Source organism: Pygoscelis adeliae, unplaced genomic scaffold (assembly GCF_000699105.1).
Source record: "Pygoscelis adeliae isolate BGI_AS28 unplaced genomic scaffold, ASM69910v1 Scaffold174, whole genome shotgun sequence".
Classification (NCBI taxonomy): domain Eukaryota; kingdom Metazoa; phylum Chordata; class Aves; order Sphenisciformes; family Spheniscidae; genus Pygoscelis; species Pygoscelis adeliae.
In genome coordinates this window covers 3105502-3133255 of record NW_008824676.1, presented here as the reverse complement: position 1 = coordinate 3133255, position 27754 = coordinate 3105502, and the positions used below count along the sequence as shown (strand labels likewise).

The window sequence follows — 27754 nt, the reverse complement described above, 5'->3', positions numbered from 1 at the left end:
CATAAAGATAGCAACACATTTGTCTATAAGCTACATATTTAATTGGAAATGGTGAAGATATGTAAATGTCAGCTGGAAAATTATGAGGCAGTATGATGATGTCTGGAAAAAACAAATGCCATCCTGAGAGGCATCAGGTGAGATATTTCCAAAAGCAAGGGACAAATATTAATCGACTTGTATAAGACACCAGTGGGGCCTTATCTGGAATATGGCACACATTTCCAGTTATTATGTTAAAAGTGCATTAACTCACACTCGGATCTGTGCAGAGTTGAGGACCAAGTGAAGGAGAACAAAAGGAACATGATTGCTCTACCCAGACACCTCAGGAGAGAAACAGTTAATAGAGGAAAAGGTCTATAGAAACTATGGGCCAAAACTGAGTTGCTCTATGAGTAAAATGTAAGGCTAGAAAGCTGAAGAGAAAAAGAGAGGGAGGTTCGAGGACAGCCTTGGTGCTCATAACAGCTGCTTTTAAAAGCTTGATTTGTTAGTAAGATGGAGACAGTAATCAGCATTGCCCCGATGGGAGGAGGCTGGGCTTGATGACCCAGAAAACATCTTTCTTGGTTCTGTGTTGCTAACTCTACCACAGTGCTGTGCACAACAGCAGCAAGATGAAATATTGCATTATTGTGTTTGTAGCCATATTTCAAAGTCACACTATATTTATTCTTTTTGCTTTTAGTGTCATTATAGAGTTTTAGATTTCTTCAAAACTTCTCAGTGTTGAATTATTTTAACTTTTAATGCCTGTGGACAAACACTCAAAATTGCAATAGCACAGTAATATTCCTACCCTTCTGTCCTGGTTTCAGCTGGGATAGAGTTAATTTTCTTCCTAGTAGCTGGTACAGTGCTGTGTTTTGGATTTAGCATGAGAATAATGTTGATAACACACTGATGTCTTAGTTGTTGCTAAGTAGTGCTTACACTAGTCAAGGACTTTTCAGCTTCCCATGCTCTACCGACTGAGAAGGCTGGAGGGGCACAAGAAGCTGGGAGGGGGCACAGCCAGGACAGCTGACCCCAACTGGCCAAAGGGACATTCCATACCATGTGACGTCATGCTCAGTACATAAACTGGGGGAAAGCTGGCCGGGGGGGCCGCTGCTCGGGGACTGGCTGGGCATCGGTTGGTGGGTGGTGAGCAATTGCATTGTGCATCACTTGCTTTGTATATTCTATTATTATTATTTTATTTCAATTATTAAACTGTCTTTATCTCAACTCACGAGTTTTCTCACTTTTACTCTTCCCATTCTCTCCCCCATCCCACCAGGGGAGGGGGGAGAGTGAGCGAGCAGCTGCGTGGTGCTCAGTTGCCAGCTGAGGTTAAACCACGACACCTTCAATTATGGATATACCCAAGGAATTCCCCTATGTTAACTATGAACACGTAAACAGCAACTTCCATCATCCGTTATCTTTCATACTACATTGTGGAGTCCTTCACACTCACATACTTCTTTTCTAAACCTCCACAGTCTCCATTGGTGAGAAAAAATTTTATTTTATTTAAAGTATTGCAATACTTGGCATATTTCCTATAGCATAAGGTCTTGGAATTATATCATTACAAAAGGAGCTGTATAATTTCTGACAAAAGGTTGCAGCCTTTGCGGTTGCACAGGTACTTCAACATACAGCAGTATTTATTTCTGCATATTTTTAAATCTCAGTCCTTAAAATACCTTGAGATTTTTTAGGAGTCTGATTCAATATATTTGAATACTTGGTTTGGTCTTGTGCTTCCTATTGCCTATCACCACCTAAGTTATCTTTTCCTGTCAATGCTGTTGAGTAACATGTGTGCAACAAAAATTTTGTAAAGCTATCCTATTATTTAGGATATTTATTTCTTTTAGATTACATCTCACAACAAAACTTTTTTTTTTTAATATGCAAGTCTCCCTAATGAGAATCTCACAAAATTGGATCAGAACGGCAAGTAGTGGGCATTGTAGAAGAGGCTAAGCAAGGTGATGAATTCTATTCCCACTAAGATTAATGAGCTGGAAGAACAAGATAAAGAGCACAATAAAGGAATTTCGTAAGTGGCACTACAATACAAAAAACATAAAACGATCAGTAAGGCCAGATGAAAGTAATATAGAGAGATTGAAAATAAAGATTGAAAATAAAGGCAGATCGAAACTTGAAAAAAAACCCAAATAGATTTCATATATATTGTTAAAAAAAGAAGAAGTAGGTACTTCAATATTTCCACCCACTCAGTAGGTGGTGGAAATATTGAAACTTATCTTGAGGAAAAGATGGCAAAGTAAAATGATAAAAACAATTATTACACCATAAAGAAGTAATAATTCCTCTTCAGGCTCAGTTATAACCTAACATAGTGTATTTGCCTTTCAGGAACTTCATGGTAACCTCTTCAGTGAATTATGAAGAACTTGGAAAGGCACAGGAATGACCACTGGACTCAGGAGTACGAGTAGCCAGAAAGAACATACCACCTAACAATTAAAGCAGGCTGGAAAGCATGTTGAAAAGATTATTCCTCTTTATTTTTGCTCACGAATTTTTTCCTAACTGTGTTCTAATATGTCAAGAAATCTACCAGAGCGAGAGACAGTATGTTTCAAGACATCATCTGCACATTAGAAGTAAAAAGTCGAAGTCAAACTTCATGTGATTGCCTACACAAAATACAGCTCATGCTTTGGGACTGTCCAAACTGTAAGCTTTGTAGTTTGAAGCTTGCAAAAGACTTAGTTGACTTAGAATCTTTGATTCCTACATATCTAGCTTTATTTGTTCTAAGGGGTTTATTACTAATGCCTGATCTGGATAAGTTTAAGGAAAGATGGTAGCTCTGGGCAATATTAGCTGCCAAAAATAATAGTTGTGAAAGCCTGGAAGTGGGCTATAACACCAGAACTGAGTCATAGGCAGTGGGAATGAGTGAATTAGCTGCAACAAAAAAGTCTCCATATGTAGAATTAAATATGGTACTTTTACCTTAAAATATTTGAATAAAACCTAAGCTATAATTCAGATAATTGTTACCTCTCAGAAAATGTGACCGCTAGTGCTGCCTCTATAAAACTAAACACTAACAAAGCATATCTAACCACAAACTTCTTTGCTAATCAACAAGCATACTTCTTCAACAGACACTTCTCCATAGCTTTGTCTTCCTTCCTAGCTCTCAAAGAAATTTTTAATTGCAATGATTTTATTCACCTGTAAAATGTAAACAGAACCATTACTGTACAGCCCCTGCCACTTACATGTGCATAAAACTATTTAACAGTGGGCTCAGATCTAACCAAGAATCTCCAAATTTCATTTTGCAAGAAAACCATGTACTATGGCACAAACGCTTTAGAAGGACGATTATGGCAATAGAGAGCAAAACAGCAGTCAAATGCTTTTTTTTTCCAGCAGTATTAACAACAGAGATCAGAAGCAGTACTGAAAAGCTACATGAAAACAGCCTAAATTCTAAGTACTTATAACAAAAAATGTTAATAAGATAAATACATTTAAAACAAAGCAGAGAATTTGAAGGTTCCTCCTTTTTCTCTTTACTGCTGTGGACTATAGACATGGGAGATCCAAAAATTGCGTGTGTGCTGGTTTTGGCTAGGATAGAGTTAATTTTCTTCCTAGTATCTGGAACAGTGCTGTGTTTTGGATTTAGCATGAGAATAATGTGATAACACACTGATGTTTTAGTTGCTGCTGAGCAGTGCTTACACAGAGTCAAGGCCTTTTCTGCTCCTCACACCACCCCACCAGCGAGTAGGCTGGGGGTGCACAAGGAGCTGGGAGGGGGCACAGCTGGGACAGCTGACCCCAACTGACCAAAGGGATATCCCATACCAGATGACGTCATGCTCAGCATATAAAGCTGGGGGAAGAAGAAGGAAGGGGGGGACGTTTGGAGTGATGGCGTTTGCCTTCCCAAGTAACTGTTATGCGTGAGGGAGCCCTGCTTTCCTGGAGATGGCTGAACACCTGCCTGCCGATGGGAGGTAGCGAACGAATTCCTTGTTTTGCTTTGCTTGTGTGCACGGCTTTTGCTTTACCTATTAAACTGTCTTTATCTCAACCCACGAGTTTTCTCACTTTTACCCTTCTGATTCTCTCCCCCATCCCACTCTGGGGGGGAGTGAGCGAGCAGCTGTGTGGGACTTAGTTGCCGGCTGGGGTTAAAGCATGACACGTGGCACTGTTCCGATGCAGAATGAAAACGGTGTATTAACAAATTCTGATAGGAAGGAGAGCAGTTGCCTCCGAATGACAGTTCTAGTCCTGCCCCCTGGAAGTACAGGATACAAAGAAACAACTCAGCTGAAATAGTTGCCTGGGAGCAGAAATCTTTTGAATTAGGAGAGTGTGGATTCCTGTTCTCTGTGAATCTCTCATTTTGCTCTATTTTAAGAAAAAAATCTTCATATATATTACACTAACATAGACATTACGAGAATCACTCTTGTGAACATAGATGAACTCGCTACAAATAGAGCCTGTCTCAATTTCAGCAGAGCTGAAACCTCTATCATATACATTTCCCCAAAAAAGGAAAACCCCAAACAAAAAGAAACTCAAAAATCTCCTTAAAAACCTGCATCCTTCAAGTAATTTCCTGCATGCTTGTTAACCTATCAGCAAGACAGTATTAATAACCAACATGAAGTATTCCCACTAATGCACTACAATGTGATAGATCATGTTTTTTCTTATTCATCGTATATTGTGTCACACATTATCTGTACCAGAATCATTTAATTCCTATTTGGAAACTAGGGGTCAAGAAATGCTACAGAATCTGTTAACGCTATGTTACACATTAATATTTTCATCCATGTGTTGTACATCCTATTGACCACGTGGATACTCCTTATTCCCACTTAAAGTTATCCGTAATAGTAAGACACAATGAGAGAGAAATGACTGTTGATCCATATGTGCTTTTTAAAGGTTTTCGTGATCACAACATGCTTCTAGATTTTCCTGTGACCTGATGCTATCCTCCCAGCTTTAGACTACTTTGCTAATTTGGACTTGAAAAGCCTTGGGTGCACACCACTTATCACTAGGTACATCCCTATAGCTGAGCTCTCTAGCTGAGCAGACGGCCAACACCAGTGCACTTCCACAAGCTGTCACGTTACCATAAATGATCATACCTATTATTCATTATACGTATTGTCATAATGCTAACAGGTCCCAGACACAGACATCATTGCCACTTAGGACAGAAATAACTGAAGTATCTCAATTTCTTAGCTAATCCCACCTTTTTCACAGACATCTTTTTTGTCTCTAGGAAAAAGCTACAGCCATCTGCCTACTGGTTTTGAGGTTGCTGAATGAAGGGTATGTACAAGTACTATTGTATTACTACTTAAATACTAGAGCATAGAATTTTTAAACCCAATATAAAAAAGTGGATCTTTAACTATACACATGCAGATCTCTTAGATTGCAAAATTCATCTTGTCCAGATGAGAAAGAGAGAAAGATGTTAACAGCTGGGTTACAGAAGAATGTGCTTAATGTTGCTTTCAGCGATGCTTCCTTTTGATTCATGTTTTTGCTAGAAAATAAGCTTCTACAGAATAAATGTTCATTTCTTGAATCTCAGTCCCTCAGATGGTGGGCGCTTCCTGTTGGAAATGAAGTTGTGTTCCAGAAACAACTACTGTGCAAGAAAACGTACACAGAAGACAGGAAGTGTGTGTGTGTGCTTCATCTTCTCCGAGCAGGGCCACCTAAGTGAAGGAGAGGCAGAATACAATACAAACTAGCACTTTGTGTCAGACGCCAACCCATGCTGAGATTTTAACTCCAGCTTCCTGAGCTTGAATAAACTGATTGCTCTGTAATAAAGCTATTCTGTTATTAGGATGTTTTACTGTTTTAGGGCCAACTGCCTTAAAAATACAATTCTCCCATTAGGTGAACAGAAGTCGCACTAGTAGGAAATAAAAAGCTTTATCCAGATTTTTATTAGGGAAAAATTCTTGGCAATAACTACCAAGAACATTACTTTTAAATTTGATTTTGAAGTATTATTTATATAAAAATAGCAAAAAAACCCTGCAGAAAAATATATTATGTAGAAAATACACTCAAAAGAAAATTAAATAGAATAAAACGTCTGTAATATGCCTGTTCACACGACCCACACAATCCAATCTGATCAGTGGAACAACATCTTGGACAACTGTAGGATACTTCAACATCCACATTCCTGTTTATCTTATGTGACTGACATTGTGAAATCGTGCTGCAAACTGAACTGCCCATTGGATAACATTTTTTTAGCCTTCCTCAGGGCTAAGATTGTATCATATCATTGTGGAAAACAGCCTCCCTTGGCACAGCTACAGACCACCAATTTTCTCTTTTCATGAAGATCCAAATAAGAAAAAAAGATGTGGTGGTTTACAGTGAGGTAAAAATCTAGCCTACTATTAGTAATATTAGGATTAGCAGTAGTACTAGGATTAAAAACATTCTAGCTGTACAAAGTATTTGCTGTCCCTCCAGCTCAACCTCCTTTGTATTTTTATTATGGTTTTCTGTACTTTGACATCACTTTGATGTGTTATGTACCTGTACATTTTGGGCAGTAAGTTATTCCACTATGGTGCACTCCCAATTTTCAACACTCAGGAATAATCAGATACCACAACCGGAGAAGTTTTTCAAAATTATCCCATATAATTTCTCCACAGAATTTGTTTTACTTCCCTTTGAATTTGGTTTAACAAATTTTGTCCTAATGCTAGAACATTTAAATTATAAATACTCACTTTAAAATTGAATATGCAATATCTGCTTAATTTAATTTTTTCCCCGATCCATACTGAGGTCTTTGGCTGAATAACAAAAATAACTACTATTTTGCTTTCTGAGTAGTTACATATACCTCGTCTCTTTCAACTCCATTTAACAAATTTATTTATGGTCCCATTAGCATATTTATTTCAATTTATTTAAATGTACATCTGTACTGCAGTTTATAAAATAAATATTAAACAGAGTTATAATAAAGAGATGCGAAAGAAAACTCCTGTCTTCTGAGAGAAATTGTTCTTTAAAAGTACATAACTGCCTTTTAGCTGACTTTGGAAAAAAGCTTCTATACATCTTCAACTAATAGAAGCTATAAAAAACCCTTTGTAATATTGGAACCAGTTGAGAAACCACAAGTATTCAAATGCAGGAAATCATGATTTTATAACATTTTAATGTGATCTACTCTTGGGAAACAAAGTTAACCAAGCCCTATTTCTGTACAGGAAATATTCCACTGTACAGTTGTAATACATTGTGGTGAGGGGTACAGCTGCAAATTTTTCACCTGTAATGCCCCACTGGTATTGTGGCTTACTGAATTGCATCAAGATTGCCTTCCTGTCCGGAAAGCCCTCTAAGTACAAACAAGACTCTAAGCCCAGGTTTTATTTTCCCTTGGTATCAGAATATGGTAATTTAAGAGCCCTGAGAAATGCTTTTTAACCTTTTAGAAGAAATATGTAGCATTCTTTTATTAGGAACTATGTTCTTTGCCTTTTTAAAACAACATGTGACCAACTTATCTTATCAATTTATCAGGCTAGCAGGTTCAGAGCAAATGCAGGTGTGTATAGTAATGTAATCTGCCACAGATACTGGCTTTTTTCATTATGGAAAAACTACTCTAAAAACACTAATAGCTTTTGTTAAGAAAGCACAGAATAGCACTATGCTATAACTGAGAAGATTTCTTCAGGACTTTTTAAACAGGAAAATGTATGTACTATTAAGTGTCAAATCAATTTTTTTCTACTAATTGTCATTCACCTTGAGACTGAGTTTATGTGAAGATCACTCGATTTTCTAATAGCAAAAGCAACACTATTTCATTTAATTTATTAGGGTCTTGATTTATTGTTGCAAGTATTGAGAAATGAAAGTATATAGATAGGAGATTTTACATTCGGGACTTACCTACTTCTTGCAATACTCCTTACTCTCTTTTTTCTGATACAGAAACAATCTTCCACATTTTATTTAATGCTTTTCATTTTCTAAGCTTCAGTATTTATTAATAATATAAGCACTGTGCTGTTGAAATGTAGTCACCTCTGGGATTGAGGGTAGCAGTCTATTAATACATAAAGTACTGCATAGTTTTCAGTATATGGGCTATTTTGACCACATATTCTCACCACAGTAAAGCCTGAGCCCTACAAGAAGTGCCACAAGATCAGCGTACAGCAGGAAGGACTTTGGTTTGCAAAGTTTCATAAATCAGAGCTACAAAATCTGAAAAGTACAGAACACGAGGAGAGTGTAAATCTGTCATTAAGATAATCTGATGGTTTCGTCAGTCCTCTGGCACCCGGTAGAATTTTCACTGGCTCAGTAACCCCAAAGGGTAAATTTCAGCGTGATGCACAGGCAAATTATACACAACTTCCATTAACATTCCCAACAAGTTACGCTTAACTCCCTGCAGACTGCACAGAAACCATAGGCCAAACGATACAGTCTCATCTCAATGCAGTGAACACTAAGATCACACAGCAAAATAATTAAGATTATACACACAAAATACAGTAACAAAATAGTAAAGTCTGAGATAATCCTACTCTCAGGCAAGGAAGTTCATGAATAACGTTAAAAGCTGGAATTCCTAAAGAGAATGGGCTCTGTTTCAACATCTGCTTAAGACTCACTGTGTAACACTGCAATTCCTTTAGCCCCTACTTCCTTCCTTGCAAGAAAATGAAGACAATACTTATCATTAATAGTCAGAGTCTTAACTTTGGAAAACATGTGCAAAACCCTGCCCAGCATCACAAAACTTGCTCGCATTCAGATCATCTGAAGTGTAAGTGGCTCAGGCTACAAGCAAGCCTTCAGCCCTCTTAAACAGACCAGTTGTTCACATGATGACCTGCATCCATTTTTGTACACACGCATGCACGTAAACGCTGCTTCTACTGGTGGGAAAGCAGTTTCCTACGTTAGAATAAAAGACATTCGTTACAGTTCTGGTTATGATCAGATATGCTCAATAATTATACTGTATTGTTTCATTTCAAGCTTGTTGCAACTTCACATAGTAGAGAGATCACAAAAACACCGTATACTGTCTATGTATGGTAGTAGTATGACTAGTACAGTCATTTTGAATAACATCAAAAGGTAGAATTAACAAGAAATGTAAGTTTTAAAAAGCATAATCCCAGACAAAGCACCAACTTGGCCTTCTGAGCAATTCACAACAGCTAGACAAACTATTTCACTATCCATCTAAAAAGTCTGATTATTTCAAGACAGTACTGAACTGCATGGCAGTAGATTCAAAAATTTGCAAACCGACAGGTTTATCGATAAGCACAGTTGAACTTTACAGCTTATTATCTAATAACACTATGAACTTAAATCACTAACCTGTCACACACAAATCATCTGGATTTCCAAAATAGTTGTTGCTTTGGGAATGTAAGAAATAAATCAAACATGAATAAAATTTGTGGTTTCCCAAAAAGCTCATTTCCCAGACTCTCAAATGCCCAGCTGAACACTGTAGCCCCAACAGGGAATGAGAAGTAAAAAGGAAGCAGAGCCAGCCAAAAATGAGGTCTTCTCTGTTAAAAGAAAAAATGAATGTCTTTGACATTGATCATAATTCTTTTCCTGTTGACTGTCATGTCAAATCTTTCCTGGAATAACGACTTACAGTAGGTCTAATGTCAGTCATCCTTAAGCTCATGCTTCCTTAAGCCACTGTTTAAACAACCACAAGGTGTTAGAAAATGACTGTTTATTGGCTGACAGTGTTGAAAAAAATCAGATTCCAGACTGCAGAGTTTGCAAATGTTTTATTTAAATAGCGTAAGCATGTAAGGCAATGCAACAACTTTTTGAATCCTCACCTTTTGAAGCTGGAAATATTTTACATTCTCCTAAAAGAGATTTTACCATCTCAGCAAATGCTCTGAGTGAATTTTACCAGAGTGGTTTTATTTACCTAGTCTTTATTAAATCTCAGTTAAGCCCTTGCAGCCTCAGTACTATACTCACTGCCCTAATTTTCTCCAGTAGACCCTGAGATCTGATTAATTTAATCGCCACTTTTCTAAACCAGGAATAAGTGCTCTGTTTATTAGGATACTATATAATGAAGAAAGGCCAAAACAGGACACCTCAGCACACATTCATCGTTTCATCAGCTGTTATAATGCTGACTACACTTGCATGCAATAGGAATCCTGGCAGGTACACAAGGGAAACATCCTCAAATACAAGAACCTGTCAGGGTTATAGCTCAGTAGATATTTTATTTTAACTTCATATGGAGAAATGAACAAATGCCATAGGTTATCTTCCTTTTGTCCTGTAAGCTTTAACAGCTTGTATCTCTCACTGGATGACAATCCAGGAGAAAGTATTTTAAGTCTGTGTAGGTGATACAGCTTAAATAAATCAGAGAGCACAGAGTTTGGAGCATTACATGTTATATGATCACTTTGATTAGGCAAATCTGGTTTTCTCCACCTTTTAAATCCATGGCCACCTGTGTAAACGCTCTTATGACAATACATAGCTTTTTGTTTGAGATATGGGGCAGTACCAGCAATATCCCTTATTGGAAAGATAACTCTACAATGATGTCCTGGTTTCAGCTGGGATAGAGTTAATTTTCTTTCTAGTAGCTGGTACAGTGCTGTGTTTTGGATTTAGCATGAGAATAATGTTGATAACACACCGATGTGTTAGTTGTTACTAAGCAGTGCTTACCCTAGTCAAGGACTTTTCAGCTTCTCATGCCCTGCCAGCGAGAAGCTGGGAGGGGGCGCAGCCAGGACAGCTGACCCAAACTGGCCCAAGGGCTATTCCATACCATATGACGTCATGCTCAGTATATAAACTGGGGGGAGTTCACCGGGGGGAGTGACCGCTGCTTGGGAACTGGCTGGGCATTGGTCGGCGGGTGGTGAGCAGTTGCATTGTGCATCACTTATTTCGTATATTCTTTTAGCATTATTATTATTATTGTTATTATGATTTTCCTTTCCTTTTCTGTCCTATTAAACTGTCTTTACCTCAGCCCACAATTTTTTTTTTTTCTTTTCTGGTTCTCTCCCCCATCCCACTGGGCAGGGTGGGGGGAGTGAGCAAACAGCTGTGTGGCTTTTAGCTGCCTGCCGGGTTAAACCACAACAAATGGAATGGCAAACACTGAGCATCTCTGTAAAAAGTTCACTAGCTGAAATAGGCCTCCAGCTGTACAGGAAGTCATTTGTATGCCCTGTTCACCTGCTTGCACAGAATGCAGAATCTTCCTTGATGGCATACAAATTGCTTTTCTATCTTGGTGAGCCCCTCCCAATCTTTACTCTCTCCCCTGCCAACCCAAACCTGTCAACCTTGTTCTTGGTGAAGATAAATGATATAAAGATGTGGCCCAGATGACATCAGAAAAGTAGAACAACATAGGCTAATCAGAGGCAAAGACAAACATAAATCTGAGATTCTCAAGACTGCAGGAAGACACAGGAAGACTTTGGGAAACTCAAAGCATAGCGCAAGCACAGTTTTAAGCCCCACAGCACAGATATCCAACAGCATTTTCTCTCTGGTTTTGTGTACATATTTTCTTTAAGTACATAATAAAATAGGCTTTTAAAGTTGCTTGTCCACATATCTTCGACCACAAGACTTTCTCTTATCAGCAATCTACTTGAAAAATTTAAAAGTTTCATCTGTTGTAACTGAGAAAGTCTCAGAGAGCATCCTTTCTGATGTACCGATATCAATCTTCAATATTTTAAAGTAATGGCATTGCTACTTTATCTTATTAGCTTTTGAATTCATTTTGTGAAATTTTTCCAAGTTTGGATTTTCCTCTGCTCCTGAGGTGTGAATATGATTCTCACATCAACACCGTTCTACCCTTTGCCCTTGCTGATTTGGGCAGTAATGGATTACCCTGGTTTACATGACATTAGATGGAGTCAGCGCTGGGACTAACTTCACTCTTATGAAATGTGTGCTGTCTTAAGTGAAGTTATCAGTGGAATATGCTTTTTCTTCTTCATGTATTTTAAAAATAATCTTAGTAGTAGTCAAGATCAAAAGGGTATGCCTTCACCAACATTTGAGTTGCTGCCTGAAGGTCTTTTCTGTAGATCCCCTTTATACAAGGGGTACATTAGTGGTGGCTTAGAGCAATATTTATCACATTACTTGGACAAGACACGGCCTATTTACTTTTTCTTATGAGAACATGAAACTACTGCTTTTGTGTGTATATTCCTTCATCCCACATTGACCTTTACTAAGATATTTAGCTGTATCTAGAGCTTTCTAAACACAAAGAATCTCACAACTTGGAAAACAGACAACCATTCGTAGAAATGAAACAGAAGCTGACAGAACAGTCAAAAGTTAATAGTTTTGATGAAGGTTCTAGGAAGATGTTCAGTATAAAAGACTGAGGAATATTCTACATCCATAGCATATCTCTTTCTTGATACAGAATCCAGTATTAACTTTTTTCAGTTAGCTGTACAAGGTTGCACCCAAAACACTCGTAAGCACAGTGGCAAATTGATTTTTGCTTCACTTCATTGATTTTGTGTTCCAAAAATAATACCCGTGTATGTACTTTCTTCATTAGTAAGAACTTGCAAATACTACTATATGAACTTTAAAACAGTCTTGAGAAGGTATATTCAGAAAAGATCTTGGCAGTGATGTAGACACAAGGGGAGTAAAATAAGAAAAGGTCTCCAGGTCAAAAGGGACTAGAAGCGATGCCAGACAGTGGCTTTAGTACCTGAGGATAAGAAACACCTTATGCCACTGAACAGGAACTCCTTAAAAAATTAAGAGGATGTACCAGGGAAGTCTAAAGGTGTTTCATCAAATCCTAGTTATCTGAAAGAATGGTAAATCACATAGAGCAAAAGAACATTTGTAGCATGTGAAAATGGGACAATGAGGGATTAAAGATTAAATAGAAAGGGGCTGCAATGTCCGGTAAACAGGAAGAACAACAAGTTCAGATACTCTCAATCTTCCAAAAGAAATACAATCCTCATGCAGTTTCTCGCAAGTGCATCTAGGATTTTCTCTCACTTCCTTCAAACAAATAGCTCAAACTTCTATTTCAAATCACTAAAGAAAATGCAACATGCTATGCCATGGCAGAAACATCAGTTCTTCCTTTTCCCTCCACAAATAAAAGCAATAACGTTGGGATTGTAAAAAAGTAAAGTATTAGAAACTTGACCAGTGAAACTGCTTACCTTTGCAACAACACAAGTGAAAGCACAAGAAAATAAGCTCTTGGGACAATCTAGAAATAGCAGCAAGGTAAGGTTTTACAGAAACAATATAGTTCATATCAACTCTTATAATCTGAAGCTGTTTGCTTATCCTTTGGCTGCAGCGGATGACACGCAACTTCAGTATCTAGAAAAATTCTCTTTATGGTGAAGCTTTTGCAAGTTCCAGGAATCTGAAGAATAGCTATGAAAACAGAGACTTCTAAAACCTACCCATGATTAAAACGAAATGCCAGAAGTTTAACAAAGGTAGAAAGCTAGATGAAATGTCACAACAACTTACTCGGAAAGAAAGAATATGCAACTGGCAAACTTTTAATTCAAGACAAACTACAGAAGTGCACCTTTGCCTGGATTTACGTGTAGTAAAGGATTAAGTGAGACTGGTAAAACAGCTGGTGACATTATGGGTCCTCCCAGCACTTGAACATATACGCAATCCTGGGAAAGTTTTTAAAATATATTTTTAATATACTTTGATATCATCATTGTCTTTAAATTTAGATTCTTTTTTTCAAAAAAGCTGAAGTCTTTGGCTTGCAGATGTTCCTCTAATCATAGAATAGTTTGGGTTGGAAGAAACCTTTAAAGGTCATCTAGTCCAACCCCCCTGCCATGGGCAGGGACCTCTTCAGCTAGATCAGGTTGCTCAGAGCCCCGTCCAACCTGACCTTGAATGTTTCCAAGGATGGGGCATCCACCACCTCTCTGGGCAACCTGTGCCAGTGCTTCACCACCCTCAGCGTAAAAAATTCCTTCCTTCTATCTAGTCTAAATCTACCCCCCTTTAGTTTAAAGCCATTCCCCCTTGTCCTGTCACAACAGGCCCTGCTGAAAAGTTTGCCACCATCTTTTTTATAAGCCCCCTTGAAGTCCTGATAGGCTGCAATAAGGTCTCTCCGAAGCCTTCTCTTCTCCAGGCTGAACAACCCCAACTCTCTCAGCCTTTCTTCATAGGAAGGGTGTTCCATCCCCTTGATCATTTTTGTGACCCTAATGTTTCATGTCAAGTAGTGAATAAAAGAAAAGTGTTGTTCTGTCTTTTTTCTCTTTATATTTTGTGAATTTTCCATACGCACTAAATACGCAGTATATTAAGAAACAGACATATATCCATACGGGGAAAAAAGTGGAGCTGATGAAAGGCCTCCTGATTTATTTAAATCAGAACCTACAGTTTGACATGAGTATTTGGTAAACGTAGTTTACCTAAAGAATTTGAAAATCTACTCTGTATTACTTATTCCACCCACATATCTATGTTAAACTCATTAAAAAAAATGTATATTGTCCATGTTTAAAATAGCTGTTTATCTACATTGTGCAGAGCTGCTCTGTGTTGGTGCATGGCCATTTCTGGAAAATGTGATAAATCACCACCTAGAGCTAGGCAACAGTTACTGCCATAATTAATGGTCCACTGCTAAAATGTGGATCCTCTTGTAGGCATTTCTGCACTCCATGTGCCCAAGAGCACAGTTTTTGAAAAGATGTCCTCTAATTTGGCTGATATCTTTCGTCTCTTCCCTTGTAATTGAAAGCCGAAGGTAGTAATATAAGACTTACTAAGAATTAACTAATCATAAAATTGACAGACCTTAAGAAGAGAGTGTGCCACAGTAAAAAGCATCATGGAGGGAAGCTATACAGGGACGCTTGACCACAAACTTAAAACAAGACTGATGGAAACAGATCTCTTTGGTCAATGTATAAGATTAAATGCAAATCTGAAGAATTACACAAAGACCAGTAGAAGTTGACAGAACCTGAACACCGGTAGCTGAGTGCTTCCCGGTTTCTATCTTACTGTCCAAGGCAATTGCAGGGGAAATGAAAGAGGATTGCAACTACCTTCTTTTCGCTAGACCGTAGCATGGAAGCACAAAGCAGCAGAACGTGTGTGCTACTAGAAGTCCAGCTGTGTATGCCCACTTGAAGAAGCAGCGATATTCCCTCTGTACAGGGTCATATTATTACACAAGCACATACATTATGTTCATGATGTCTGTTATCTATAATGGGAGCTTAATGTAATTATACCAAAAACTTGGTGTGCTCTGCTCTGAAAATACCATCCTGAAAGAAGGCAAATTGCTGGCTTTCACAGCAACCTAATAGGGTCATCAAGACAGCATACAATAACACAATTTTGATCTTTGATTCAAACCTCATGCCAAGTGGAGCTGATTTTTTTCCATTTAATTTTAATTTTCATGTAACTGAAAGGAGCTGACATTTGGCTGTCTAGAGGGCAAAGAAATTGGCAGGACACTTACATGATCTCACTAACGGTATGTGCACGGTAATAACATTATACCATTTATCTGAGGAAGATTATCCTATTTATCCATAACTCAAAGCATATTGGTGCATAATTCAATTTTAAAAGCAATTTTTAAAGTTATAGCAATAATGAAATATAATTCAACATTTCTGAACAAATAGGAAGAATCGGGAGATATTTATTTCCCTTGACTCACAACATTATTCTGATTAACAAGCAGATTAAAATTAAAAAAAATAATGACAGATCCAATTTGTAGTACAAAAAAGAAACTGATATTAACAAAATTAAAATTGAGCAAAAATCAAAATAGGTATGCAAGGAGTAAGTGAATTTATAAAGATGAATTACACTAGACAGGAGAGAATGTAACCACCTGATTGTGCATTTTAGAAAGTAAAAATTCTCAGAGTTAAGGATCAGTGTAATCATGAGGTATGGTCTATTTTTGGGGCACAGAGTCACACAGCTGCAGCACTCAGCCCTCCTTTGAAGGGCAGTTCCATGATCTCACACAGTCAAACTGGACTGCCCACTTCAACCCCCTCAAAGCAGAACAAGAGAAAATAGATCCTTTCTCTCTACCCTGTGGACCTTACTAGAAGAAGCACAGCCATCTGCCATCACAGACACAGGAGAGGATGGCCGGATTGGAGATTTTAGTTCAATTATTCCACTGAATCCTGGCAATTTCAGACCAGGTCTTGCCTCACGTGTTTCAGTTTCAACTCAAATGAAGCCTTTACTTAAAGACTGATGGATGAAATCATAGGAAGACAGAATAAAAACTCTGCATGCTTGCAAACCAGAACTGATAAATTTGGCTATAGCTTATGTAATGGAAAAACTTTACAGGTAAGTGGTTAAAATGTTTGCACAAGTAGTTTTAAAACTAAAGATGTGCTCAAGCTGTGGAATTTACCACTCCTATTGATTTTAGAGAGCTCCTAACATTTATTTTGTGCTCATTTTTAATAAACCTAAGTTTCAAAACATTCAGTTTACAGTAATGTTTCCTTTTGTTAATGAAAGTAGAAAATGCTCATTACCCACCTGAAGAACATCTCCAAGGTCAGCAGTGCTAATATCTGGGTCTTCAGTGGTATTAAAAGGAACAGGGTTAATTCTTACAAGAGTGAGCACTCTGGGTTCTGGATATCTCCACAACATCATTCCCGGACTATCCTCAGTTTCATTGTAAAACACAACTTCATAGGCACTGGGCAGTTTTTGTGCTTCTGTCAAATGAAAGAAAACTATAATCTGTTATATAATTTCTAGAAAGAAACATGCTGGTTTATGAGACCAAAGTAGTTAAAAATAAACCCCTCAGGATCAAAAGGAGAGAAAATAAAAAAGCAATTTCCCTGACTTTTAAAAGAATACAGCTTAATGGAAAGAAATCAAAAAAGTATTTTTTTGTCATTCTAGCAGATGTCTTTTCAATTGCTTTTCCAAAAAAAGTAAAGTATTCATTGTAAGAGGCAAGTAATCTTTAATAGGTTACTACTGTAGTTACTTTGTAATTAAAAAAAAAAGAAAAGAGCAATAATATTCTTCTTACCTGCATCTTGTATATACTGGAACAGGCCTGTTCTCAGATCATCTGAGGTATGCTCAGTTTTTGAGGCCTGATTCCTTCCCGTAGAAAAAGAAGTGGGGTGTGTACGTTCAGATAGCAATGTCTCTGCACTGCCCTTTTTAGTGAGGTACTGCCACAGAAGCTCCTGGAGAAGAACTAAACAGTTCAAATGCTCTTACACCCAGAAAACCTTTAAAAAAAAAAAAAGAAAAAGAGAAAAAGACAAAACAATTGCATACAAATATTTAGTCATTTTTGAAGGAAAAAACCTCTCCAAAACAATAGGAACTTTACATGCCTTTCAGCCTGCTCTACTTCTACCTTAATTGCTCGCAAGTATCCTTAATGTGAAAATAAAGAACAGGAACAACAAGAATTCTCTACAAAACCATTTCGCAAATTTGTTCTTTTCATCATACAAAGGAAAGCATTAATTCTTACCACTTACAATTTATACTGATGCTGCCCGGAAGAGCACACAACTTAAAAGTGATACGCAAGAACTTACAGCTGAGTGCAGTACATAATGCTAGGACTAGTCACAGGTTTTGCAGTTTAAGATATGACAAAAAAAAACTTAAAGATGCAAAGTTTAAACTGTTCAAAGAGCATGTTGCTCCAAAAGTGGAATTCTGGAATGAATTAAAAACTGAGTGACACAGCAAAGATGACTAGAAGGACATACGAAAGACCATCTCAAGCACAAATATTGAGTATATACAGCATATGAATTGGATGTGCTGTAAGTTCTCAGTGAGGCTTAAAAGTGTAAAGTTTTTTGAAATTTAAAACAGAAATTTAGAAAAATATCTAAGAAAAACTGGCATTCAAAGTCCAGAAGATTCATATACTTTATAGCAAAATAAAAGGCAAGTAGGCATTCCCCTCTCCCAGCTTTGACAAGCAGCGCTGCTTTTCTCAAATCAAACTCCTGTTTGAGAGAATCATGTTCACGGGGACAAGTCCTTTAGTCTTCATGTGCAGAAGTGGGCCCAGAAGCAACAGGGAAGACAAGGAAGCAACTAGCAATTAATAAAGAAATAAGACTTAGAACCAGCGTGGGATGAAATCAAAATCACCAGACAGTAACCTAAAAGTCCATGGTAAGGGTAGGAGTAAAGTAAACAAGTCAGGTGTGCACATAAAGAGTAGTGCAAATTTTTTCACTGGGGAATACCAGTTTTCAAATATGAAGAAAAATCAGAAGATGCCTAAAGGGAGTGTAGTACAGCTGTCAAGAATGAAGCTTTTCCTTTCCTTGCATCTACATGTAAGCCCATGGAATAAACCAAGACCGTCTTGAAACACAGCTACAACCAGTCCTGAGCTAAATAGTCCCAGGCTACCCAGGTCGTCCCCCTAATTCAGTGCATCTCTACTGCAGTTGCTAGAGTACCTCTGGGCCCAGGGTCCCAACACTTGGTCTAGCACCACCTCAAAGGAGCTCTGTGTCACCTAAGCTGATCCCAGAGGCCTCAGTCCCCCATTGATGGAGAGGGAGGAATGCTTTTTCTCCACCCACTTTTATTCATTTTATTTTTAGGCAGCTGGAGCTCCAGAGCACAGAACTCCTACTACAATATTCACAGATGAGGCACCAATTTCACATAAGCTCTCTAGACTCTGCTGCAATACAAATTAACAGCGGTAGAAGATGAGGTCATGTTTAGAGCTGGTAAAATCATTAGCCGTAAATAAATTAATTTGAAACAGAATTGCTAGTGCTTTTGTCAGCGTTCTCAAATCTATTCTGCCAGACCAAATACTTAACTGTTTTCTGCAAAAGCTAATTAGCCCAGTGTATACTCTAATAATAAATGGCTTTCTCAGATTTATAGATATTTTTCTGGCCCTTGTCAAAACCCCAAAATTTTTGGGGAAAAAAACCCCAACTTTTTATTATTGACAACATGTAGAGGTAGTCAGCCAAGTACCTGTCAATAACAAATAAAAAAGAAGCAGAGAAACAAACTGACTTTATTTATTAATTAAGATATAATTTTTTAAAATTCATATTATTCAGTTAGCCCTATTCCCAGTGCTGTGGTTTTAAGAACTTCTAACGCCGATTCTGGGAAAAGACCTAATGACACGACTAAATGTCAAAATTTCCTTTTTGTGTTTTATATGCTTGATTTATACATTTATTTTAAAACATTTGGTGTGTATAGATACTACAATAAAAATAATTAAAACAAGACATATCTTAAAGCCCACTTGTTTAAGCCCCACAGAATCTATTTTTCATTCCAAGAACTCCCATGCTTCTTGGACTGGTTTCAAGTTGTGGGCACTTCCAAAAAGGAGAGGATAGCATGGAAAAATGAGTATTAATTGCTACAAGCAGTTTATAATTACTCCCCTGAGAAACTGGTGTAAGTTTAAAAAGAAAGGGTATGTATTTCTTAAAGCTACCCCTAGGCATTACAGACACATAGCTCACGGACAGACAAACACACACACATCAGAACAGGGTCCTAGATATTAAGTGTTAGTAATTTGATCCAGTAGTTTTAAGGCAACACACACACACAGCTACAATACATGGCTTAAGCAGTATTTAAAAAAAACCCAAAACAGTGTACACAATTTTTCAATCAACAGTTTTACACGAAAGAATAAGATACTTATTTTAAAAGGTAAAATAAAAACCACCCAAAACAAACAAGAAAAAAACCCCAATCCAATGAACTGTTGTAGGCTGCAAAGCTTTACAGGCTTTCATGCAATTTATTTATGAAATCTCAATCATCCAAAGCCAGTCCAGCTCAATAGCAGAACCATAACCTTCTTATACAGACCTGCAGCAGTCCTCCTCTCAAATCGATGTATATTTTTGGAATAGATTGCTCTGGGCCAGGATCACCACTGTGCTTACACCACTTGGCTTCCACATTAACAGAGCAGCAAAAAGGGCCCATCAGAGATCTGGCTCTTTCTTTGAGACTTGTTTTAAGTAGGAAATCTTTTATGTCAAGGACAAAAGATGATCCATGGATTCCTAAAAAGAGAGAGAGACAATTAATCCCGCTGGTAGTTATTCTCCCAACATTTATGTGCTTATTTCCTGAATTCACTTTACCATGAGCCTGGGAATCTGCCCGCAAGCAATTACTCACACAAGTAGTCCCACTGACTTTAATGGAAATGCTTGTGTGGACAATCGCTCTCCTCTCCAAGCAAGAGCATCACAGTTGGGCCACAAGACTTGTGATTTTATTTTTTTTTTTAGCTTCTCTTCCAACACTATCGAGCACGCTTTATACAGTGTTGCAGTTATGGAGCAGGTATGTCTCATGCACATTCCTTACAAAGAACTATTTGCCAAAACATTATGACTTTTTACATGTGTGAGTATTTTAAGGTTTATGAGAAGAGACATTTTTCATTAAACTATGAAATTTTTTTTCAAAAGAGTATATTAAGAACAAGAACAGCTGCTTCGCTTGATTATATTTTAAACTGATAGGAAATAGCTATATTGAAGGATTCTCTCTGCTTTTGTTCAGGTTAGTTATTATAAAATATTGCCTTGCTAGACATTGGAGTGCTTAGCAGGAGAATAAGGGTAATGTTTGAATTAAAATAATTCAAAACAATTACTGTAACTCAAAATATATAACATGTGTTTACCTAAAATACAGTTTAATCTAAACTTTTCACATCATAACCATTTGCACTTTACATAGCTTTATGAAACAAAAATTATAATGGCAGGTTAGATTTATGACAGAACTTACGTACTCTCATTAAAGACAAACATTTGTAGGAAAGAAACACTATCTAGAAATGTCACATCTCTTGTGAATTTAACTTACTGCAAATCACTTTAATAAAACAAACCATACTTAATATCTCTGTATTTCTTTGGTATATTTACATGAAAAGTACTATATCTGAGGCTGGGTTAACTTTTTTCTCTTCTGATGCCCATACTTGGACTCAACTATTGAATGTCACCATACTTTATAATGCCCACAGCTTATTTTTCTAATGAAACTGGATATTTACCAAAGGCAAAAGATCAAAAAACACCTAAGGCTCACATACAGATGTTTCAAGGTACAGTTCCATTTTATATTTTCATACCTTTGCTGGTAGAAAAATCCACAAAAATACAACTCACTGTTTTGAATACATGCAGTAAAACTTCTCCTAGGAATCTCTTTTAGAATCCAGAAGGAAGTCTGTCTGCATCCTGGGAGTTACGATTTCATAATACCGAGAAATATTTTATACAATGGAAGGAAATATATTGGATTTTTTTTTTTTTTTTTTTCGGAAATCCAGCATCCAGTAGGAAGGTGGTCCAGCAGTCCCCATAGCAATAATGGCACTGAATTGCATTCAACCCAAGTAGGAACCACAAACAAGAAGAATCTCTCCCTTGAGCCGTTTGGAGTTTTGTAAGAATGATCAAGGGCTCCAGTGAACCTTTGCTCCACGCCAATCAACAGGACTGTTGTCACTGATTGGGAAAGGGGTTTTAGCTCTGGGTTATTTAGGCTGGCTTCTGAACCCCTGAGTCTGGTCTCATGTGTAACAGAGAAACTGTTATAGAAACTGTTCAGTGTTTTTTTGACACTGAACTTCAGTGGTAATCAAGAAAACTAACATCAACACACCCTGACGCCTCTCCTTTTGGTACTGGTTCACACTTGATTCTGTAAACTGTGGAATGAAGCAACTTCACAGACAGTCTTAAACCAAGAAAAAGAGGTATTTTTACGGGAAGGGCTCACCCTCACCCTGCTATGCTCAGTCTAGTTATTTTAAGAGGCATTACAATATTTGGAAATCTATTTTTTTTTTATACTCTACACGGAACTTCGATTTTAAAGAGGAGAAATTCTCAGTAATTACTTCACAATTCTGTAATATACAGAAATGTTCTATAGTTCTATTGGAATATGTGCCAAGTTGCAGAAATAACAAAAGGGAAAAAGGAATGCCAGAATACAAGTGGTTTTATTTATGTTTTCTTTCACTGGGATTACACTTGGAAAGATTATGCTTTGCAGTCTTTCTCTGTTGTCATCTTAGTTCCATGAAGTACAAAGAAAACACAATATCCAATGGCTTAGAAACAGAACTGAGCATTCAGCACATAATACTGCTGGTTCAAAATCGGCAGTGCCTTTCTCAAACGCTATGTAAACAATGAGAAATGAAGACACAATTAAGAATAAGGAAGTGTTGGTAAATTTTAAATAAATGAACTATTACAAGACACATCCATGGATTGTGTCCTGCAAATACCAGGAAAAGCTCAGGGACTCAATGAGAGATTTTTCTTTTTCTTGCTGTGACCCAGATAGCTCTTGTATAGGCAAGAATCACACCCTCGTCCTTTTGGGATGAAGTGACTCTTAGTATAAAAACCACTGTGCTCCTAATAAAAAAAATGCAGAGAGCATTCAGAGAAACTTGCACAAAGTGACATCTTAAGGAAGCTTAAAGAAAACAAATGAAGAAAAACAAGTATGCACAAACCCTAAAAAGCAATAGTAAATAAAGAGATCTCTGGGCCTGGGGGAAGCTTCAATGGGGTACCATCACTATGGAAATCCTAAAAGGATGACATTAGAAAAGAAATAATCTGACTTCCTAAGGGAAGGGAGTGAAGAAATACCAGTATGCACTAGAAGGGAACTTATTTTAAGATTGCTAAATGCCATACTAACATTCAAAGTATATGCCCAGTTAGTGAAGTTGCTTTCTAAAGCAACTAAAGCGACTAAAGCAATCATCTCAGAAAGGTAAAGATGCAAAACAATTCTCCTCTGTTTTTTTCCCTCCCACACACTATTTTCAGCCAGTCCTTTCATGCATCTCTCACAAACTTCTATTGTAGAATTCCAACTTCAGTTTAAACAAATTAAATCAAAGTCTCCATTTGAAGTGAACTTGAGATGGCACCATACAGAAGTAATATATCTTCATAAACGATCGTTGTGATATGTAGAAGTTAACTTGTTCTGTTTGGGTTATTGCTCATGAACACCAACACACTTTTCAGTACGTGCAATAATTTACTTCTAGAAACAAACAGTTTCATGACTTTTAAAATACTCCTCCAAGAGACTAATAAATACGAAGCACTTGCTTTGGACAGTGTTTAAAAAATGCTGCCAGTCCTCCGTTGTCAGACTCCACCCAGACCCACAATAGCACTGCAATTTGCTGCCACGCTAACTGAGCAAAATACAACTCACACCAGGTTTCTGCATGCCATTGGAAGGATTACCTTTATGATGACATATGCTCAAAGGGAATATCCAGGTATTTTTAAACTTAGGAGGGTTTGAAAAAAAGCTAGCACTTGCTTGGTAATGTCAAGAAGTTAACTTGCTCAGAAATTAAAGATGGAGATCATTACAACAGAATAGTGAAGAAAAGTTACTAAAAAACAACATTTGCTTTGATATTCTAACATCTTTTTTTTAGTCAGTAGAGACTTGATTTATGCTAACATTTACAAAGACATCTCATAGAATCTGAGTACCCTAATATAGTTATAAATATATTAGAGTTTACCAGTAATAGGAAGCTCCATGTTTGTTAAACCGCCCTGTGTGCATAAATCCATTTGTGTGTATAGAAAAAAAAGAGCTGGCCCATTTTAACAGATGCAACAAATACATTAAAACAACCCTCGCCTTACAGTAACAAGCACTTAGTGTTTAGGCAAAACAGGTGTTAAGGAAGAGTTCTGTTATTTTTCCTGGTTCACAGACAAAGGGAGAGACAATGTTTTGACATTAACTATGGACTTTCTGTTTCCAAAAACATCTTAAAATACTGATATTTGAATTAACTCCAAATGAAACAAGTAGAAATGTAGCAGGAGTTTTTTTCCTTCTGTTATGCTCTGTGCATTTGCTCTTCCTTGGATAGTTGCAAATCCTGTTTGGTTCACTGCGCTGTCACCTAATACAACATAGAGCACGATTTTAATTGGCAAACTTCTACGTGGGAAAAGAGTTCTAAGAAAATGGAAACACATGTATTACAATAAATATAGCAAATGGCACTGGACGACACTCGAGCTATCTTTTCTAAAGCCTCTTGGAAGCTAGTAGCTTTGCTACAAACTATAGCGCTAGGAAGAAAATTGCTTTTCTGAGCCTGGGGCAGCTCAGAAGCAAGACTGTCCCAGAGCACGGAGCCTACCACGCTGGTTCGGACTGGGCCAGATGCACATGAGCGACGTGGTCTGCACTGCCAGCAGCAGCTGGCAGAGCGCATTCCCACCCAAAGGACCGTGGTGCACTCTGAAGGAAATAGTCCAGGCTCTCCCATGGTCCCTCCGTGCCTGGGCGGCAGAGATACAATCTGGCTGCTGAAGGTTAATTAGCGAGTGGTTTTCCTTACTACCTACTGCTTTAATGTCACACATTACTGAGGCGATAATCTGTGATACTTGCTTCTGAGCATTCACTCCTCATATTTGCAACTTCAGGAGCTAGTTTAAAGTTGCCAAAGATACTAAGACAGCTTTGAATATGTAAATATGTTATTATATCTAATATATCGATACAATTATCTACATGATTTTTTTCCTCTTAAGAAAACTTCAGATACATCATGTAATGAGTAGTTATACTACAGTTATACTGCTCTGTTGACAGGTATCCTCTACGAAGCAGCTTCTGAGAGGAAAGGATAACAAAGCCATGAAAATAATTACAGGGGAAATACTGCAGTTTATTTAAGAGTCAGCCAATTTATTCAAGTCTGGAAACAGCAGTAGCAAACAAATGGTGAGACGTAGTAAAGGACAATTTTCCAGGAGAGATTTAGTTAACAATCCACTGACCACACTGGATTTCTCATTAGTGTCGAGCTGAATCTTATGATAATTCATTCTCCCCACGAGAACAATATTTACACATTACCAATTAACTATTCTTTAGTGAAAGAGAGTTTTTCAGCATTACATGGGGACACATGTGGGCTCTGTAAAAACATGAGATGTGTAACACACGGTAAACAGAAAGTAATGATCTTAAACAGGCCAAACCCTTGAATTCGTCACTAATAAATGTCCCCATGCATTCAGCAGTCCTGGCTGCTGGGAGCCTGTTTTCTTCAAATACTTCAAACACTAAAATCCAGGAACATTTATTATTTTAATCCATTACAGGCAGTGCTTGATTTAACTTTATTGGTTGTGGTGGTGGTAGTGGTTATAGTGGGGGTAAAGCTATGTTCTTTTACACATCATTTCAAAAGGGCTTAATTATATTTTATAGCTCAGGCCAGGAATCTTGCTTGTTTTGTGTCTAACAAGGTTCAAATGGAGTTCAGGTCAGTGATGAATCAGAAGAGAAGTCAAAGATGGTTATCTATTTGAAATGAGCTCACCTCCCTTAAAGAATAACTGGGCAGGTACATCATGTTCATTACACTACTGAATACTAAATAGCTGAAAATCCTCAATTCACTTGTTGATTTGGTAATTTTGGATTTTGTGATGCCTGATCAGGGAGGGCATACTAAAGTTAAGATCTAAAGGGGTTTTCATTTTTGGTCAAGGCTGTCTTTGGTATACAATAATTTAGAATATATTTGTAAAGCTCTATATTGCCCTATCTTACTCTAATTAAGTGGAGAAAAATGCATAATGGAAAACAACAAAAATAGTGTTCATTTTGCATCCCTGAGTCCAGCTGTCAAAATTGACTGAGTGCTATACCGACATGAGTAATACTTGGTTCTTGTATCATAAACATTTTATTTTTAGATATCAGCAGTTTTCAGAAAAGTGACTAAACATTCTTACTCCAGCTTTACAGATGGGCATGGAGAGGTTCTTCAATTAAAAAAAAACCTGTGTATTTTCACGTCTTAATTTTAGGTGGTTGGTTGAAAACTTTGGTTTATTTTCAGGAGATACCTGGTACCTACAACTGTCACTGATTTATAAAGTTGTAGATACTTAGCACTACTAACAAATCAAACATTGAATGGTTGTACAGTAAACGAAGGATTACCAAATAGTGGATGCCACTCAAAATGTAGCCCTATATAATTGCCACAAGGCTGAATTAGAATTACAGCTTTGGTGTCTTGCTCCTCTGCTCTGCACTTGATTCACTGGATTTCAACTGCTTTAATAAACTAAATAGTCCATGAACTAGAAGGTAACTGTTCTTTAGAAGTAAACCATCCTGAAGATAGTGCCTGGCAGCACCTGAGCTGTTTGAGCCTCTATAACCCAGTGAATTATGCTTGTGGAAGTCCAAGGCTTGACAGATATACCCAGGCCACACAAACCGAACAGGTTTCCCTGCACTCTTGGGATGTGGTTCTCCAGGACTTGGGCCAGTCCAGGTCCAGGCTCCTATGTCCCAATCTTCTCCTCCCTTCAGTCCTTCCTCCCTCTCCCTCCTTTATATACTTCTCTGAATTCTCTTTTGTGCCACCATGGTCATTAACATGGACCTGTCCAGTGAGCCAGCTGAAGGAGACGATCTTGCTGGAAACTTTTCTCTCCTGTTGGGTTAGTTTTCAGACAGATCAGCGCCCTGACTCAACTCAGTGAACAGTTGCCCGAGTAACAGAGTTAGCACAAGGCAGAGTGTGGAAATATGTGGCCACAGTAACCTAAACTTCCTATGGAATTGCACCATTTGTTTGGGCAGCAAGTTGGTGACCTCATCCCATAAAAAATATTCTTGTAATAGAAAAAGAAGAAACATGTTGCTAGTATGTCAACAATTTAAACAACTTAAGGAACTGGTCCTTAACACCAGGTAATAATACCTAATCTCTGTGTTCTGTACCTCACACTGCAAAATGTAGATTGAACTGGAGGAATTAGAATCATAGAATCATTAAGGTTGGAAAAGACCTCTAAGATCATTGCACAGAAAGCATAAAATGTACACAGAAAACATTCAGCTTTCACTGTTATCTGTATTTCCTCATGAATGTAAATATTCTATAGAATTGACTACCATGAAAATGCTGTATCACCTACTACTGCCACATATAGCACTGGGATCCACATAACAAAAGAAATTCCAGTCTCAAAAAAATATGCAATTACTTTCACAATAAAAGCTGAAGAGATGACAAAAACAACCATATTTGTTCTGAATAGAATTTCATTTGGAGTCTACTTTTTAAAGTCAAGTTATTTAAACTGTAAATGCAGTTCTACAAAATTAGTGTACACGGTCTTGAATCAACAACCTACAACTAACTTTTTTTTTCCTTTTTTCTTTTTTTCCCCCTGAGTTAACGTGCTAGTTCATCAGTAGCAATTCTGAACCCTGTTGCAAAGTACCAGTAGGGAATCTGACCAGGATTAATAGTGGTACTCAGTTCTGGGATTAGGTGGTGTCTTGTTTCATGGATTTTAGGCCATCTGTTCTTCCCTCCTACATCATACTCCTGCAGAACTATAAACGCACCTCCACCTCAGGGACTATAGAAAGGAATTAGAATTCTTCTGCTTTTCATTATCACAAGATTCAGTAACTCATTTCATTGTCAGGATAATCCCCTTTTACTCTTTCTTTTGCGCTTGCAGGGTATGCCAAAATGACAAAT

At 37.5% G+C, this 27754-nt stretch overlaps 1 protein-coding gene across 1 annotated transcript in view; it reads right to left on the bottom strand.

Annotated features, from left to right (window-relative positions):
* The window catches only part of LOC103916173 (vacuolar protein sorting-associated protein 13B-like), a 197895-nt gene that overhangs the window by 65725 nt on the left and 104416 nt on the right, over positions 1-27754 (bottom strand). The window contains 3 exon segments of the mRNA XM_009323125.1: positions 16666-16850; positions 17177-17384; positions 19996-20195. Of these exon segments, the coding sequence (XP_009321400.1) occupies positions 16666-16850; positions 17177-17384; positions 19996-20195 (593 nt within the window).